The sequence below is a fragment of the Belonocnema kinseyi genome, chromosome 1 (assembly GCF_010883055.1).
Source record: "Belonocnema kinseyi isolate 2016_QV_RU_SX_M_011 chromosome 1, B_treatae_v1, whole genome shotgun sequence".
In the NCBI taxonomy this organism is placed as follows: Eukaryota; Metazoa; Arthropoda; class Insecta; order Hymenoptera; family Cynipidae; genus Belonocnema; species Belonocnema kinseyi.
In genome coordinates, this window is record NC_046657.1 from 123,580,658 (window position 1) to 123,599,153 (window position 18,496).

An 18,496-nucleotide genomic window follows, 5' to 3' on the forward strand; every position below is an offset into this window, starting at 1 on the left:
AAGGGTTGACGGAACCAGAATATCTGCAAAAAATAAAAAAGGAAGAAAAATGGAGTAGGGTTGTACGGTTCAGAATGGGAGAAGGTGTGAGAGCATGCAGATATTGGATGAATGAAGATCTTGGATGGTAGTGGACAGGGAGTGATGTGGATGAAGAAATTGGATGAAGTAAGGGAAAGCAAGGGAGTAAGGCAGAGCCAAACGGGTGATCCTGAAAAGGGACAGTAAAAAACGAAAATTGTTTTCAATATCGTGGAAAATGCATTTTTTTATGGTTAAGTTAGACTAAGGATGGAATTGTAAATATATGTACAGGGAGCGGTGGCCCTCAAACCCGTAAAAGGGAGAGATTAAATACATACATACATACAACTATCCTATTTTTGGTTAAATTTATCTTTTTGGGTTGAAAATTCAACTATTTTGGTATAAAATTCACCTATTTGAATAAAAATTAAATTTTCTGTTGAGAATACAACAATTTGATTGGAATTTTTTTTCTAAAACTTTAACTATTCAACTATTATTTATGTTCAGAATTTTTCTGAAGATAAATGTCATATAATATAGTTAAAATATTTTAGTTCTTTAATTTTAAAAATGTCAATGATAAATATGAAAATATAAATTTAAGTGACATAAGTATTTTTATTGTTAATATAATTGTGAAAATGTTAATATGAAATGTAGTCAAAACACTAAGACACAATTTTTCGTGTTCAATTTGGTAATCAAAATTTTCTCTGTGAAAAACCTGGTGAAAAAAACGAGAATCTCGTCATTATCGAACGGTTTCTTAAGAATCTCAATCGAAAAAGACGTGACGATATTAGAAAATCGTAATGGCAAGTCGAGATTAAGCAAATTATCGATCGGTTCTAGCACGAATTCAACACTTCTTGGTAATTATTTGCATACCTCATAAATTCTTAAATTTATTTGCAGATTCCGGCGACAACAACGCGAATTTTACTCAATCACTTCAAATGGGACAAAGAGAAGTTGATGGAGCGATTTTACGATGGAGATCAGGAAAAGCTGTTCGCTGAAGCGCGTGTTATAAATCCTTTTAGACAGGGTCCAGTAATTAACCGCAACCGAGCTTCCCAAAGTTCCTTGGTAAGAACATAATAAAACTTTGAATTACGCAATAGAATGCAGTTGCAGGAAGTGCAAAATACAATTTACCCATCAGAAATATTTCATAATCACGGCTGCATTAATTTTTTTTTGCAGTCGAGACGCACGTCGACAAACGGAACAGAAGAATGCGGGATTTGTTTTATAACCTTGCCAACACCTGTAAGTTTTTTTTTCTTAATATTTTGGTCAGTATTTTTAACATGAAAATATGAGGTTATAGTTTTTTTTTTCTGTACGCTTATTCATATTTATAGATGATGACTGGATTAGAATGCGGACATCGATTTTGCACTGGTTGCTGGGGCGAATACCTTACGACAAAAATCATGGAAGAGGGCGTGGGTCAAACAATCGCTTGCGCAGCACACGCTTGTGACATTTTGGTAGACGATGCAACCGTCATGCGACTGATCAAGGACTCCAAGGTTAAGCTGAAATACCAACATCTCATCACAAACAGCTTTGTCGAAGTAAGACATTTTTTCGTTTAAATTTCATTGCATTATCAGAGTGGCCGCTGGACCGGGAAACAGGGCATTTTTAGAAATAAAAAATATGTCCAAATTTTAAATCAATGGTTTTAAAATAATTAGTTAAATTGTTATCTTTTTGACTTATATAATTCACTGTAGAATGCTTAATTCGAAATTCTTTTACTTTTACAATTTTTAATTTTTAAGCTTAGATTTCAATTTAGAGTATTTAAAAAAAAGCGTTTAAAGTCGACTTAAAAAGTGAATAATGATTGATTTTACAAGACAATTCGGAATCAGTTTTACAATTTTTACAGTTTACATTTTTAAACCATTAACTTCGAATTTTTTAAATTAAGGGCATGTGATACTTACAGTTTTCCCGGTTTTTTTTTTCACAAAAATGAAAATTTTTAAAAACTGAATTCGGAAATGCTATAAAATATCATAACGGACGTCCCCAGACTCTTTTTTGAGAGATAATAACAAAAAAAATTTATTGTACGAAATAAAAATTTTATGCATATGCATTATTTTGAGTTTACGTCGTTTTTCATCACTGCCTTTCCGATAATCTGAAAATTATTTTTGAAATAAATTTTTTTGATTGCCTGCAAACAAGGTTAGTTCCGGGAGATTAGGTACTATGTTTATTTATAAATCCAAAGCTTTCGGCCAAAAATATTGTGTAGATTGGAAGTAACGCTCGGGTGAATTGTAACACATATAACCTCGAAATATACACGCACGTTGTTAGCAATATCAAAAATTTTTTGATAAAAAAACACAAAAAAAAGTGTGTGGGGACGTCCGTTAGCATGTTCGTTATCATTTCCAAAATTTTTAAGACAAAATATTTATTATTTTAGAAAAAAGGCCGGCGGAACTTAAAACTGGTAGAATCTAAAATTTTCCAAGTATCACATGCCCTTAAGAAAAAGAACAATTACTTAATATTTATAAATATCTCACTGTGCATTTTAAATCAGTAATTATAAATTAAATGTTTAAATCTTAATAAAAAAATACACTTTGAATGTAACAATTTGAATTTTTCTATTTAAAAATTTTAATTTTTAGGTCAAATTCTTTAATTTTGATGCATAAATAACATTTATATACCTATTATTCTTACAAAATATTCGAGTAAGTTGAAGAGATTAAAAAGTTTAAAAAATGTAATTAATTAAATATTATAAATGATTTGAAAAAATGTGAAGGAGGTTTCTATATCTAGCGACAAAATCCGGATTTATATAAAGGTTTACAAAATTTTAAAAAATGAATGTAGAATTCTCATCATTTTAAAGGATATTTAGAAGTTCCGAAAAAAGTTTTTAAATAATTTAAAGTTTGAAAAAAATATAAAACAAAATGTATTTATGTTTCATGATTTTAAAATAAAATTTTGAAGCATTTTAAGGATTATTAAACCATTTAAAATTAAAATAATTAACTTTTATTTTAGGAAGTGTTCAGTTTATAGAAAAATGTAAGCGTTCAATTTTTTTATTTTTCCAGCTTAAAATTCCTTAAGCTGATATAATTTTGCAAACTTTTTATTTTAATGATTTATTCTTCAATTTTAACTTTAGAACATTGAAAATGGTAATGTAGATTTACATTTTTGGAATTGGATCTGAATCTTTGAACTCAATAATTTATAAACGTTTAATTTTACAGTTTAACTGCATTTAATTAAAAATTTTCAGTTGCAAAGTGTTAGTAGCTTCCATTTTATACGTGTAAATTATCGAGCATTCAAACACAATACTTTTAAATTTAAAAACCTTAAAATTCAGTTTTAAAAGTTTTAAATTCAAGAATTCTACTTTGACTTTAATTTGCAGCTCAGTTGTTATAACTTCAAATGGAAAAACGTTTGGCTTTAGAGTTCGATTTTTTAAATTTCATTGACCTTAAAAAGTGTTTGCGAACCGTGAAATAACGGGGAATTTTTTCTTTGATTATAACGGCCAGTATGATTATACAATCCTTGCTTTTTAGTGATACCAGCCGTTTTTATGAAAACATTAAAAGTAGATTTTATAAAAAAACTCACCCTTAAATTTGTTGCCAATTTTTTTTTTTTTTAATTTTACTTTGATAATAAAGATATTTTGTAAGTTTGATGCTTGCTGAATAACTTTTGTAGCCAGGTGAATTATTTTTTCTTACAATCGAATTTTCTACTTATTCTTGGAAACAATTAGAGATAGGAAAAAATGTTAAGGTAAAAATGTCAATGTCTAAAGAGTTCTACAATACATTTCTCTTGTTCTTTTGCGATATTTTTCATAGCTTGCGAGAAAAATTTAAAAATTACATTTTGCCTTTCTTCTATTACTTAATTAGTAGAAACTTGAAAAAAATATTCAGATCAATAAAAATGTGGGGTTTTCAAGAAAATAATTCATATTTTTTCTTAAAATTTTGAAAACATGACAAAAAAATATTTTTTGGAGAACCCCACCTTTTTTATTCTTCCAAATATTTTTGAGGATTTTTTACTAATAGAAAAAAGACATCTTACCAGCAGCATGTGGGCTAAACTATTTTTAAGGCCGGATGAATCCCTCCCCCCCCTAAAAATTTAATGTTCGATTTTTTCTCGTAAACTAAGAAAAAATCGCAAAATAATAAGAGACGTTTGTCATATAAATTTTTTAGACGTATACAATTTTATCTTAACATTTTTTTTGTATCTGTCATTGTTTCCAAAAAAAAGTAGAAAATTCGATTGTAAGAAAAAATAAATCTTTTGGCTACACAAATTAATTAGCAAGCATCAAACTCTCAAGATATCTTCATTATCGAAGCACAAATTTAAAAAAAATGCTAAGAAATTTAAAGGTGGGTTTTTGTGATAAAATCGATTTTTTATTTTTCAGAAAATCCTTTAACATTTTGTCAATTTTCACGTATCTGAAAAAGTTGTTTATGAAAAACTATCTGTAGAAATCCGCAGTTTTCTACAATAAATTATAAAAAGTGAATTCTGCGTTATGTTGTTGTAGATTTTCATAGTTTTGCTTAGAAACTGTTTATTTTTGAAAGAAATCTGTATTAATATCAGAGATAGTTACCACCAATCAGTGTAGATATCTTTATCACCACCGTGAAAATAAACATCAACCTATCGATCAAGTTAACTCTTCAAATAACAGAAAATACTTAACCTCATTATCAGACTAGGTGGAAAATAAATTTAAAAAATTTTTAGAATTAAATTTTTCCTGAAAAAAAATCTATCTTCGCTCCACTGGGAATCAAACCACAGAACTTCTGATTGCCGATTGGGTGCTTTTAGACCGGAAGCAGATGAAAGATTGTGGTGCCCCATTTTATACCGAATGCCTTTTTAAGGGTCGATAATCAACCCTAAGAGAGCAAAGATAATAGGGTTTGTAATCTATGCTCGCGTTCACGCTACAGTGAAAATCGCATTGCAATTTGTGAAAAACTTTTGCCTTTTTCCGTAATGTTATATTGCCTGCCTTGATAATACATAATCTTTTTCACCCAACCGGCAATCTGAAGTTTTGTGGTTTGATTTCCAGTGAAGCGAAGAGAGTAGATATTTTTTCAGAAACAATTTTAGGAAAAATTCGAATAATTTTAAAGGATGTTTAGAAGTTCTGGAAAAATTTCAAAAAAAGTAAAAAATTTTTTTAAATGTAAAACATGTAAGGTAAACTGACTATTACTGGGACAAACATTTTTTGATAAGAATTAATCTTTTTTTCATAGAAGATTAGTCTTTTTTATTAAAAAATTCAAGATTTTGTTAAAAAATTGAAGTATTATGTTAACCAAAAAAGTTACATTTTGATAAAAAAAATATAATAGTTGATATTTTTACCAAAAACGATTTTAATTACAGATTGAAAGCAGGCGAATTAATGTAAACAAAAAAACGAATTTCCAATGAAACTCCTGAAGCCTCAACCTAAACAGATTAATTTTCTACCACAGTTGCATTTTTGCTCAATAAAGTTGAAATTTATAATTACAAAGATAGGTTTTCGAACCAAAAAGACGAATTTTCAAGAAAATAGTTGAAATGTTAATCAAAGAACATTTTTCAGTCAAGAAATAAATTGAAAATTTTAACCAAACTGTTGAATTTTCAAGTAAAAAAGTTGAGTTTTCTTCAAAACAGTTATATTTTTTATTTGAAAGTATAAATTTTCAACAGAAAAGTTAATTACCCTAATTTATCTTAAAAAGTAAATCGATAATATTGCAAATAAATCTATAATATTGAATTTTAATGCATACTTACTAATTTTGGTTAAAAAATTAAATTCATTAGATACTATATTACATTACTTGCTTAAGCAGCTGGGAAACTTTGAGGTTAGAATTGTAGGTTTCAATAAACTACTTTGAACAACTTTTTTAGAATAAATAATCAATTGAATGAAAAGGTTGTGTCTTATAAACAACATTTTAAATATACCACTAATATAATACTGCGACATTTAATTGTTAAAAAACATGGCGAAAGTGACCGTCTCAGTAATAAAAACGCAATTTCGCAACTCACGTTCAAGTGCCCGAAACTGAGACAGTCAGCGACAGCTCGTCCCGATTTAGGCAACCTCGCCAAAAATTTGTCCAAATGCGGGACATTAAAATATTCATAAGTTTTCGAATAAAATCGCTTAAAAAGTGATGAATTTTACTCTTAAACGTATTAAAAATGTGCAAAAACATTACTTTTTCTTTTAGTGTAGGAAATTTCAATGATACAATGCTGTAAAAGTTATGCGGAAAGTTTTGAAATAAAATAAATGGCAAATTTGTTAGCAATTCATTCACACCTTTTGAGGAATATTTTGGATTTTTTTTTTACTAAATGTATAACTTGTCAGGTCAAAAATAAATAGTGGTAACAAGTTTAAAAGAACTTAAAAAATAATAGAACATTTTTACTTTTATAATTTATGTTGGAATATAAAAGATACTCAACGATGTTTATTATTGTCCCAGTAATGTTCTGCTTGCCTTAGATGTTTAAAGATTTAGGAATGAAATGTTGAAGCTTCTTAAGGATTTTTAAACTATTTAAAATAAAAATAATTTAACTTTGAATTTAAGAAGTGTTCAGTTCATAAAAAAATGTAACCCTTCAATTTTTAATGTTTCTAGCTTCAATTGCTTTAAATGATATAATTTTGACAATTTTAAAATCCATTGATTGATTCTTCAATTTAAAGCATTGGAAATGGTAACGTGGATTTATATCATTGGAACTGAATCTGAATCTTTGAACTCTACAATTTATAAAAGTTAAAAAATTTTGATTTGACAGTTTAACTGTATTTAATTAAAAATTGTTCAGTTGCAAAGTGTTAGTAGCTTCCATTTTGTACGTGTAAATTATTGAGCATTTGAATACAAATTTTTTTGAATTCAAAAACTTTTAAAGTTCAGTTTTAAAAGTTTAAAATCCAAGAATTCCACTTTGAGTGCTGTCATTTGCAGTACAGATTTTGTTACTTCAAATAGAGAAATTTTTACCTTTAGAGTTCGAATTTTTTTTATTTCATTGACCGCGAACAATTTTTGCCAACGTACAAAAAAGCGGGATTTTTGTTTTGTTTCAGGCCTCACATACCGTTCCCTATATTCCCTATTGTACCCTATATTCAGTTAGGGTCCCTAAAGTACCCTATTTTCAAGATTTGGTCCCTTTGTGTACCCTATTTGAGTCAGACACTTCGAAAAAAATCAGAGAGTTTCTATGAGAAGTAACTGTTAAAAAATAAGGGCTGCCACACAGTCATTTTTCCAAATGAAAAGGAGCGGATTAGTCACTTTTCATTCAATAAATTAAGTCGTGGGTTAATCACTATTCATTTGAAGTCTGTACCTATTTTTGAATTATCTGGAATTCTTTGAAGTATTTCTGGGTATGTATGAAGGTTCCGAGAAATTTTTAATAGATTTTAATAACTTTTAAAGATGTTACAGTATTTTTAAAACTTTTAAGGCTTTTATTTTGAAGTTTTTTAGAGAATTTCAAAAGATTCCAAGGATTCTGTTAAATTAATTTCATTGATTTGAAGTGATTTTAAAGCTTTTGAAAAATTATAGGATAAAGAATTTTCTAGAATTCCTGAGGATTTCAATTATTTCAAGGGACTTTACAACTCTCAATGTATTTCAATACATTTACCATGATTTCAAAAAATATTATCATAGAATATCGCGGAATGTAAAAATATTTCAGTAAATTTTACAGAATTTATTCGTGAGAAATAAGGTATTTTGAAGGGTTTTAAAGGTTTGAAGATATTTTGAATTCACCCTGAATTCTTTCGAATTCTCTTGAATATTATGAATTCACTGGAAGTATTTTTAATTTACTTGAATTTCTATAATTTTACTCTTTTCTACTTCTTTCAGTGGATTTTTGTTTTAATTTTTGAAAATTTAAATTTAATTATCATTAGGATCAATCGATAAAATGATTAAAGGTTTTGAAATATTTTAACGTATTGTAAAAGATTCTCAGGCGTTTTTAAGGGCTTTACAAATTTTCAAAGGGTTTCAACAGATTTCAAAGGATTCGAAATATTTTAGGAAGTGTTACAATATTCCCAGAATTTTTAAGTTTATTTCAGTAGTTTGAAGGAATTCAAAGACTGAAATATTTTCGGGTATTTTAAAAGATTCCAAGGCATTTTCAAGATATTTAAACAATTTCAAGGGATTTCCAGGGGTTTTAATCATCTTAAAGGATTTAAATATTTAAATGGTTTCAAGAAATTTTTCACCATGCATGAGGCATTTCGTGGGGTTTCAAAGATTTCGAGAATTCTACCCAATTTAATTATTTTTTCCATATTTTTGAATTGTTTACAACTCACTTGAGTGTTTTTAAATTCAGGTTGATTTTTTTATGACTTTTATAAAATTCTTCTCATTTCTTTTAAATTTCTCTAAATTCATTCAAAATTTATTGTAATCAATCAAATTTGTTTCGATTCTTAAAATTGTTCCCATTCACCTGAGTTCTTTTTAATTCATCTTGGATTGATTTGTAATCATTACTCAATTCTTGTGTTAGAAATTAGTAGTTTTTCAAAGATTTTAAGAGATTTGAAAATTTTCTTGGAATTTACCTTGAATTCTTTTAAAGTCTTTGGAATTCTCTTGAATTTTTAAATTTACTTGAATCCTTTTTAATTCACTCAATTCTACTTAATTCAATGATTTTTTAAAAAAAATTTTCGAAAGTTTTTAACCTCACCTTGAATTCTTTAGCATTTCATCAAATTCTTTAAATTCCAGTTTTATGGAAATCAATGGAATTTTGTTGATTTTTTTAACATTTGGTCCAATTCATTTGAATTCTTCTGAATGTGAATTGAATTGTTTCGAAATCTTCTGACTTTATCCTTAATTTGTTACCCGGTGAGTGCGAAAAAGTACCCTATGAGCGTGACAAAAAGTACCCTTTGGGCCCTATATTTTATCCCATAGGGACTGTAAGGTCTGTTGATTGAAACGGCCACCTTGAAATAGGGTTGTTTCCAAAGTCAGATATCATTTTTCCAATAAATGGATCTTATAGTATATCAAATTCTAATTCTAAGAACGCCCATAAAATATTTTTCACATATTGTTTACTATTTTTAATTTAATGTTGAAATGTGAATTTTCTATCGCGATGTCGATTGGAGGGCCCCTTGGACGTCAAAGGGGTCGGATTTTCCACCAATCACAGCATATGTGTCAGTGATTTTTAAATATCTTTTTCTGTGCCGATGTTTTGTTTTGATTATGTGCACTTCGAAAATTGAAATCGCAAAATATTATTTAAAAAAGATTATAAACATTTTGAAAAACATTTCAAACAAAAACTTTTGTATAAAGAATTCATTTAAAAAGTACTTTAATGTCGTCATTTTGACTGAACAATTCGGATATATGTACGATTTTCAAATGTGTTAATAATTGTACTTACTGTTTTCCTTCAACGTACTACTGACTCTTAATTAAAATATCACAACAACAGAACTTTTTTTGTCACATAATCCTTAACAAATAAAGCTAACAAATCAAAATAGTCAGACTTGACAGTAGATCGTGGCCTAACCTCTTTATCATAAGTTTCGTTAGTTTACAACAGCCCTGTGCATCTCTCCATATTTCAGATTTTAACTTGACCCCGCAACTGTCCTAAATTGATTAGTTCCATAATATCTCCAGCGCGGCGCTAGTTGTCCCAGCACTCCCTGTTTTTACATAGAAAGCAATGGGACTAAATCACATTTTTAATTTTTTGGTATACATGATGTTATTTCCATGCAAACAAATTGTTGAAAATAAAACAATATTACTCATTTAACATTTCAAAATACATAGTTTTCCAATCATTTTCTATGAATACTAAAATATGATTCTTAAAGTTTATTGTCGAAAACAAATTAACAATATTATTAATGGAATGTAAAAAAACCGGAGAAAAATTTGAGTAGTATTATGTTTAAACTTACCGTGTGAATACTCTCGCTTATGAATATGTAATGGATATAATGTATTTCTAATTGAATTGAATTAAATTTACATTTGAAACCATTTTATTTAATAATCAGTTAAAAATAAATGTCTTTAATTGCTCTCTTTTATCATTATATCATTTTAAGTCTTTAAAACAAAAATGTTAAAATATTGATTATATTTAAATCTTGGACGTTTTATAAAATTATCATTAACATTTCTTCCTCTGAAAAATAGTTTTTTTTCAACAATTTAAATTATCGAACAAACTATTTTAAATGTTTTTATGTTACATGTTCACGAAAAAAATGTATTTCAATTTCAATTACTTTTTTCTCATTATATTCAATAGTGTAAGTACTCGCTAAACCCTCAAGTATTAAGTTTGAACTTATATACTATTAAAACTTTTTTCACAAATCTATTTATATATTTTATTGATATAAATATTATTTACTGCGTTTTCAGATATAAAAAGGATTATATTTATCTTTTTATTCAAATTCAAATATAATATTCCACTTTACCAAGTTTATTGGGTGACGTTTTAATCCATGTTTTCCACTATATTTATATAAATCGTTTGGAAAATTGTTTTGAAATATAAAATGAGTAACATTCTTTTTATTTCAATATTTTTTTTAAGAAAATAACATTTTGTGTATTAAAAAATATAAAAAAAGTGATCTTCTTACATTGCTTACAATGCAAAAACAGGGAGTGATGGTTGGTGATGGGACAACTAGCGCAACGCTGAAGATATTAGGAACTAGCCAACTTAGGACACTAAAGGATCGCCATTTTGTTTTCAGATGCACAGGGCTGGTTTACAACATGACAGCCACATCGTCACATTGATAGATAAATATGAGAACCTCTGAGTCACGTGACACCCACGTGACATCAACTTAAAAAGTTTGTTACCGCCTTCAATTTTTAATAATTTTTTTCTGTTAAACGACTCAACATAAAAAAAATTATAACGCACTTTCACTTCGGATTAAAATTCAGTATCAAAAAATTATTTCATCTAATATCGCGAAACAACCCTATTGTACAAGTTACTGTTTATGCAGGATTTCTAAGTAAGACAATAATTGATTCCGAAATTTAAAGAACTCGAAATATTAGTAATCTGAAAACCATCTTATATGCATATATATGCGAGGCATTTATTGACATTTGCCATATAGTGAGTACACAATATTCTTGTACAATAATAAAAATTGCAATTTTTTCAGTGCAACAGGCTCTTAAGGTGGTGTCCATCGCCAGACTGCAACAACGCGATAAAGGTTCAATACGTTGAATCGCGACCTGTCACCTGCAAATGTGGGCACACCTTCTGTTTCCACTGTGGAGAAAACTGGCACGACCCGGTCAAGTGTCACCTTCTGCGAAAGTGGATCAAAAAGTGCGACGACGACTCAGAGACGTCCAACTGGATTGCAGCAAACACTAAGGAATGCCCGAAGTGTAATGTCACAATCGAGAAGGACGGAGGATGCAATCACATGATTTGCAAAAATCAAAATTGTAAGACAGAATTTTGCTGGGTATGTCTAGGACCCTGGGAACCGCATGGATCAAGCTGGTATAGTTGTAACCGCTACGACGAAGATGACGCCAAAACAGCGAGAGACGCTCAGGAAAAGTCTCGAGCTGCTCTTCAGCGGTACTTGTTTTACTGCAATCGTTACATGAATCATATGCAGTCTCTTAAGTTTGAACACAAGCTCTACGCCAGTGTCAAGGAGAAGATGGAGGAGATGCAACAGCACAACATGTCCTGGATCGAGGTAAGATTGAGGTGTTTTTTTTTTGTCACGAATTCAGTGTTGCCAGATCAGGGGGTTTTCCACTAGATTTAGTATGTTTTTTGGCCGTTCAAGGGGGATTTTAGTTTTTAAATAATTAGTTGAATTGTTATGTTTTTCAATTATGCTATTATTTAGCTTACAATGCGTAATTCAAAATTTTTTTACTTTAAAAATTTTCCATTAAAAATTTTTATTTTTAAGCTTACATTTTTAATGTAAAGAATTTTTAAATGCTTTCTTAAAGACTTGAACAAATAAAAAATAAAAGCCTCTGATTTTGAAAATTTTGGATGAAAAACATTTTTATTTAATAAATTGACAAAACGATTTTAAATCAGTTAAAATTTAAGAATTAGCAGATTTTAACGTTAAAACTTAAACAGTTTTAATTTGAAAGTCTTAGTCATTATACAAATGTGAACATGTGAGTGAAAGTTTGTAAACTATTTTTAACTTAAAAATAACTTCATAATAATATTTTCTTAATTAAAGGATTTTATTGCATTTAAAATATTGTTTTAGTCTAAAATATTCCATTTTTAACCCATTCAATTTGGAATTTTTAATTAAAAAAAAAGATTAACTATTGAATATTTAGCAATATTTGAATTTCTATTTAAGACAAGTAAATTGAAACCCCAAATATTTAAAAGTAATGAATCTTTAACTGAATTGTTTGACATAGAAAGCCTGGAATCGTGAAAATTTCAAAGATCCTTTAAACTTTAAAAGTTACAATTTTTATTATTGTATTTGAAAAATGCTTAATTTCTAAGTGAAATGGTAAAATTTTTATGTATAATTTAATTTGAGTAATTTTAAGAGATATTTAGGAGTTTTAAAAAGATTAAAAATTATCATGCAAATTTTAGAAAATTGTCTTAAAACCTTCTAGAATCTTATTTGAAAATTTTGTTTGAATCTTTGAAAAACTGGTTAAATATCCTCGTAAAATAATTTGTCAAAATGAATTTTTTTTAATTTTCCTATAAATCTTCAGAAAATGTGTTTATTATTTTGAAGCCTTTCACAATTCTTGAAGAGAATCTAATTTTGTCGTTTAAAATCTGCGAAAGTCTACATTTTTTTGTATTAGACTATCATTTTAAGTTTTACATTAAGTTTGAATCTTTTCAAAACTTCTACATATCTCCTAAAAATTAATCAAAATTCGCCTACAAATAATAAATGTTCAATTGTTATTTATGCATCCAAATTGTAAAGACATTTTCTCAAATTTGCAGGATTTTCTGAAAATTGTAGAAAAAATTCAATTAATTTTGACAGATATTTAGAAGTTCTGAAAAAATTTCCAAAATAATTTTAAATTTAAAACAACTTATAGATTTTTCAAGATTTCGAAATAAAATTTTGAAGCTTTCCAAGGATGTTTAAACCATTTAAAAAGAAAATAATTGAATTTCTAATTTAAGAAGTGTTTAGTCAACTTTTTTCAATTTTCCAATATTTAATGTTTGTAACTTAAAATTTCTTAAAATTATATAATTTTGAAAATTTTAAAGTTCATTGATTGATTTTTTAATTTAGAGCATTGAAAATGATAACGTGGATTTATATTTTTTATATTGAAAAATTTTGGTACCTTTAATTATATACGCGTAAATTATCGAGCATTTGAATGCAAAATTGTTTAATTAAAAACTTTTAAATTTCAATTTTAAAAGTTCAAAATTTAACAGTCACACTTTGAGTGCTTTCATTTGCAGCTCAGTTTTTATTACCTCAAGTAGAAATTTTTTTGTAGCTTTAGTGTTTCATTTTTTAATTTCATTGATCGTAAAAAATGTTTACGAACCGGGGAGACCCCGGGAAATGACCGAAAATTTATTTCGTCGATTAAAACAGCCAGCCTGTATTTCCTAATTCTACTTTTAAAAGAGAGAAATTATTTGCTATTCCCTCTATTAGGTTATGTGTTTCAATGAATGCCCATTGGTCAAGGGGGTGGCTCTCCTACACGAAGTAATATAAGGAGACCCGACTCCCGGAAAACTTGGACGCGTGAATTCGAATTTAGTTAGTTTGCACCGCTCGTAGCGCCTCTTGCGAAAAATGCGAAACCGAGAACATTTTCAAAATTCTCTGATTTTTCTATGACTAATTTTCAATTACAAAAAATTGATATCCAATTTTTAACAAAATAATTTAATTGTTAACATAATAGTTGTATATTCAACCTAAAAAGACAATTTCCCAACGAAAAAGTGCCATCGTTTATATTTTAATCCAAAAAGAATCAAATTTATACAACAAAAGAAAAGAATTTTAAAACCGAAAAGACGCATTTCCAACAAATAAAGATTTGTCACTAAAAAAATAAATAAAAGTTTATATAAATTATTGAACATTCAAGCCAGAAGACAAATTTTCTTTACAAATATTGAATTTTCAAAACAAAAGTATATATTTAACTTTTCAGCAAAAAATTAATTTTCCACGAAAGTAGTGCATTTTTACCAAACGAAAATGAAATTTCAAACTAACAAATTTTTTTTTTACCAAAAAGTTAATTTTCAACCAGTCATAAGCCTTCAATCAAAAAAAATTTTAACAATGTAGTTTATCTTTTACCCAAGTTGTTGAATTTTCAATTAAGCAAGATTATTTTTTAACAAAATAATTAAACTTTCAAATAAAGAGATAAATTTTCAACTTAAAATAGAAATCTTTCACAAAAAAGTGATTTCTTAACAAAGTAATTCAACCAAATCTTTTAAACAAATTAGTTGATTACTTAAGCGAAGAAGAATGATTTTTATCCAAAAAGTTGCATCTTCTTTTAAAAAAATTGAATTTCTGCTAAAACAGATGAATTTTAAAATCATAAAGATAAATTTTCAACAACAAAAAATTAGCTGAATTTTCTTTTGAAGAAGATTTCAGTCGTTTTCACGATAATAATATGAATTTTTAAACAAGAAATCACTTTCTACGAAAAAAGTTGAATTTTCAATCCAAAAAGACGAATTTTCATCCAAAAGGGTGACTTTTTAACAGCACTTTTGAATTCTCTACCAAATAGTTCCATTTTTATCAAAAAATATGAAATATCTCTTTAAAAGCAGCAGAATTTATAATTAAAAAAAAATTGAGTTTTCATTAAAAAAAGATTTCAGTTGACTGCAACTACAAATTTTTAATTTTTAAAATTAGTTTAATTATCTACCACATAGTTGCATTTTTATTCAAAAAGTTTAAATTTGATACTAAAACAGATGAATTTATAATAAAAAAAAAAACATATTTTTCATAAGTAGAACTTTCATCCAGAGAAGACTTCAGTTCATTTTTCAACACCAAAATATAAATTTTAAACAAAAACAAATGTTGAAAAACAATTGTATTTTTATCCAGAAAATATTTCAGTTCTTTTTTTAACACCTACACATTATATTTAAACAATAGAATTTTCAACACAAAATTATGACTTGTTAACAAAATTCTTGAATTTTCAACCAAACAGTTGCTATTTCATCGAAAAAAGATGTAATTTCTGCTAAAGCAGGTGAATTTTAAAATCAAAATGACAAATTTTTTTAAAAAAAGTTGAATTTTCAACCGAAAAGTTAGATTTTTATTCAAGAAAGATGAAATTTATCCTAAAACAGATGAATTAAACAAAAAAACATTTAGAAAAATAGTTAAATTTTCATCCATAGAAGATTTCAGTTCTTTTTTAATACCAAAGTAAGGTTTGTAAACAATTTGCCACCAAAATGGATGTCTTTTTAAGAATGTTATTAAATTATTAACCAAATAAAAAAAGTTAAAACTAAATGGATAATCTTCAGAACAAATTTTTTGTAAGTTTAAAAAATTCTAATCGGAAAATATTTCATTTTTAAAGTTTCTAACTTGTCCTATTTTCGAAATTTTAATCTTAAATTATTTAAACTCCAGATTCTTCTATTTAAAAAAAGATTGTTAAATTGTAAACGCTTTGAAATAGAAAGCATACAATTATATCTCCTTTCTAATAAAATGATCCATAAAAAAATTGTAATCTGAAATTTTCCAATTTGGATCGCTTTTAATTAGAAATAATACAGTTTGAATTCCTTTGAATTTTAAATGATCGAATTTTCAAAATTGTATTCGAAAAATATTTCCATTTTAACATTTTGAGAACTGTGTTTAAAATAAAATTGTCTCATTTTATAAGTTTTAAATTAGAAATGATACAATTTAAAATCTTTTCTACTAAAATTGTACAATTTTTATGTGTTATTAAATCTGAACGTGTACAATTGTGAACGCTTTTAGTTAGAAATAGTATCATTGAGAAAACTTGTATTTCGACGTTTTTCCGCAAGAAGCATATTATTTATCCAATAAATTGATAATTTCCAATCAAAAGTGAAGAAAAGATTATTTTGTTGCTTAAATACGAATACACTTTTGACAGCGTACCAATAATAATTCTACAAAACGAACATTAAATTTTCAACATTGACATCAGTAAATATTATAAACTGTGAAAATATACAATTTATATTGAATTTTCTTTTTATTGGCATTTATAATGATCATTGAAAGTTGAAACTAACGCTTAACTGAACTAAACTATAAACATTTATATTTCTTTTTAAATCTAGAAAATGATTTTTCTTTCTTTCGTTATAAGGCATTAATAAGAATTAATTATGTTGAAAAATATTTAGTTGTACAAAACGTATTATATATTAAAGAATAGGATCTAGAGAATTAATAAATATTAATAATGTCGTGGAATAAAATGTGTATTTGTAAACCATACCTTCAAAAACAATTGCAATGAATTTAAACTGTTTAAAATTTTTTGATAACAACTTTAATCAATTCTTTGTTAATATTATTGAAAATTCATGTTCAAAATAATTTGCGTTTTAAAAAAAGAGTTTAATTTATATTTTACTCGTTACCTCTCCTTTAAATTAATTATTTTCAAAGTATAGATTGCGATCTATACAAATAATTGTAATGAATGTGAATTGTTTTCAAATTTTTGATTACAACTTTAATACATTATTTTATTAATATTATTGAAAATCCATGTTAACAAGAATGTCCGTTTAAATAAAAGTTTAATTGCATATTTTACTTCTTATCTCTCGCTTAAAGTTTTAAAACATTTATAGTATAACACTTATTTTTTTTATTATTTTCAAAATGAACAAAAAAGATTGAATTCTTCAATGACAGTCGGAACGAATTAAAAAAGACTTTCAAATTTGTTTGATAACACCTTAAATGAATAATTTTATTAATATTATTGAAAATTCGTGTTACCAGTAATTTACGTTAAAAATGTTTTTTAATTGCATATTTTACTTATTTTTTCCTTAAGATTTTAAATTTTTCTTATAGTACTGCATTTCTTGTAAATTATTTTCAGAGTGAATAAACTGTTTTAAAATCTCGTTACAACAACTGCAATAAATTTGTTTCGTGAATATTAATTGAAAAAGGTGAAAAATAACTCAGGTAAAAATATTTACCTTTCCAATAACAGATCAATCCTTTTCAAGTATCGGATGCTCCCTAAGAATATCCTCACAACCAAAATGCTTTGCACAAATTACATACCTTCATTCAAAATTAGCTCTCAAAACAGCTTTTTGTCAGATATAAAAACAACACACTTATATCCCATTATTCCCGTTAATCACAAAAAAAGCTTGATAAATTTTCACTCTAAAAGCCTCAAAACTTGATTATTTGTCACCATCCGTGTATTTGGACATTAAATTCAATTTTCAAAAGCTATTTAATTAAATAAGAATATCTCTGCATAACACGAAAATTGTGTTCTTAATTATAATAAATCGGAGTGACTTGTGTACGTAACTTAATATTACTGTCAAAAAACATTTTTAAATTTAGGGAAAATTTTTTTGTAGTAGCAAATGAAATAAAATCTGGGGGGGGGGGTCCTCTTTTTAGTGAAAAATAAGAACAAATCTAGCGGGAAAGAGCATCAGTCATCTGGCAACACTGTTTTAGGTTGAATAACTTTTTTTCTTTGCTTACTTTATTTTAAGTTTGCTAGTAATATTTATTTTATAATAGTGTTAATATTACTTATCTACTTTTAGTGTTTTATAAAATTGGACGTAGTTCTCAAAAGTTTAGTCTTCAACATGTAATTTCTAATGCTTTTGAATGTAGGTTCAGTTCCTGAAAAAAGCTGTGGACATTCTCTGTCTCTGCCGACAAACATTGATGTACACATACGTCTTTGCGTATTACTTGCGAAAAAACAATCAGTCTGTGATTTTCGAGGATAATCAGAAGGATCTTGAAGGTGCGACGGAGTGCTTATCTGAATATTTGGAACGAGAAATTACCAGCGAGAATCTTGCTGACATTAAACAGAAAGTTCAGGACAAATATAGGTAAATTTTCCTTGTGATTAACGTAATTATTCTATTAAAAAATCGCAATACTAGGGTGGCTATCCATTCGGGAGAAAGCATATAATTTTCAAAGTGTTTAGAATAATTAAACTTTCAAGGTTCTGAAATATGGAACGGGCAATTCTAAAAA

General features: G+C 27.1%; 1 protein-coding gene across 4 annotated transcripts in view; it reads left to right on the plus strand.

Moving 5' to 3' along the window:
* Positions 1–18,496, plus strand: part of LOC117183158 (E3 ubiquitin-protein ligase ARIH1) — a 56,600-nt gene that overhangs the window by 23,623 nt on the left and 14,481 nt on the right. For all 4 annotated transcript variants that reach the window (XM_033376383.1, XM_033351154.1, XM_033351145.1 and 1 more), the window contains 5 exons: positions 946–1,119; positions 1,237–1,302; positions 1,398–1,613; positions 11,372–11,929; positions 18,119–18,345. In XM_033376383.1, the coding sequence (XP_033232274.1) occupies positions 946–1,119; positions 1,237–1,302; positions 1,398–1,613; positions 11,372–11,929; positions 18,119–18,345 (1,241 nt within the window). The remainder of the gene's footprint in view (positions 1–945; positions 1,120–1,236; positions 1,303–1,397; positions 1,614–11,371; positions 11,930–18,118; positions 18,346–18,496) is intronic.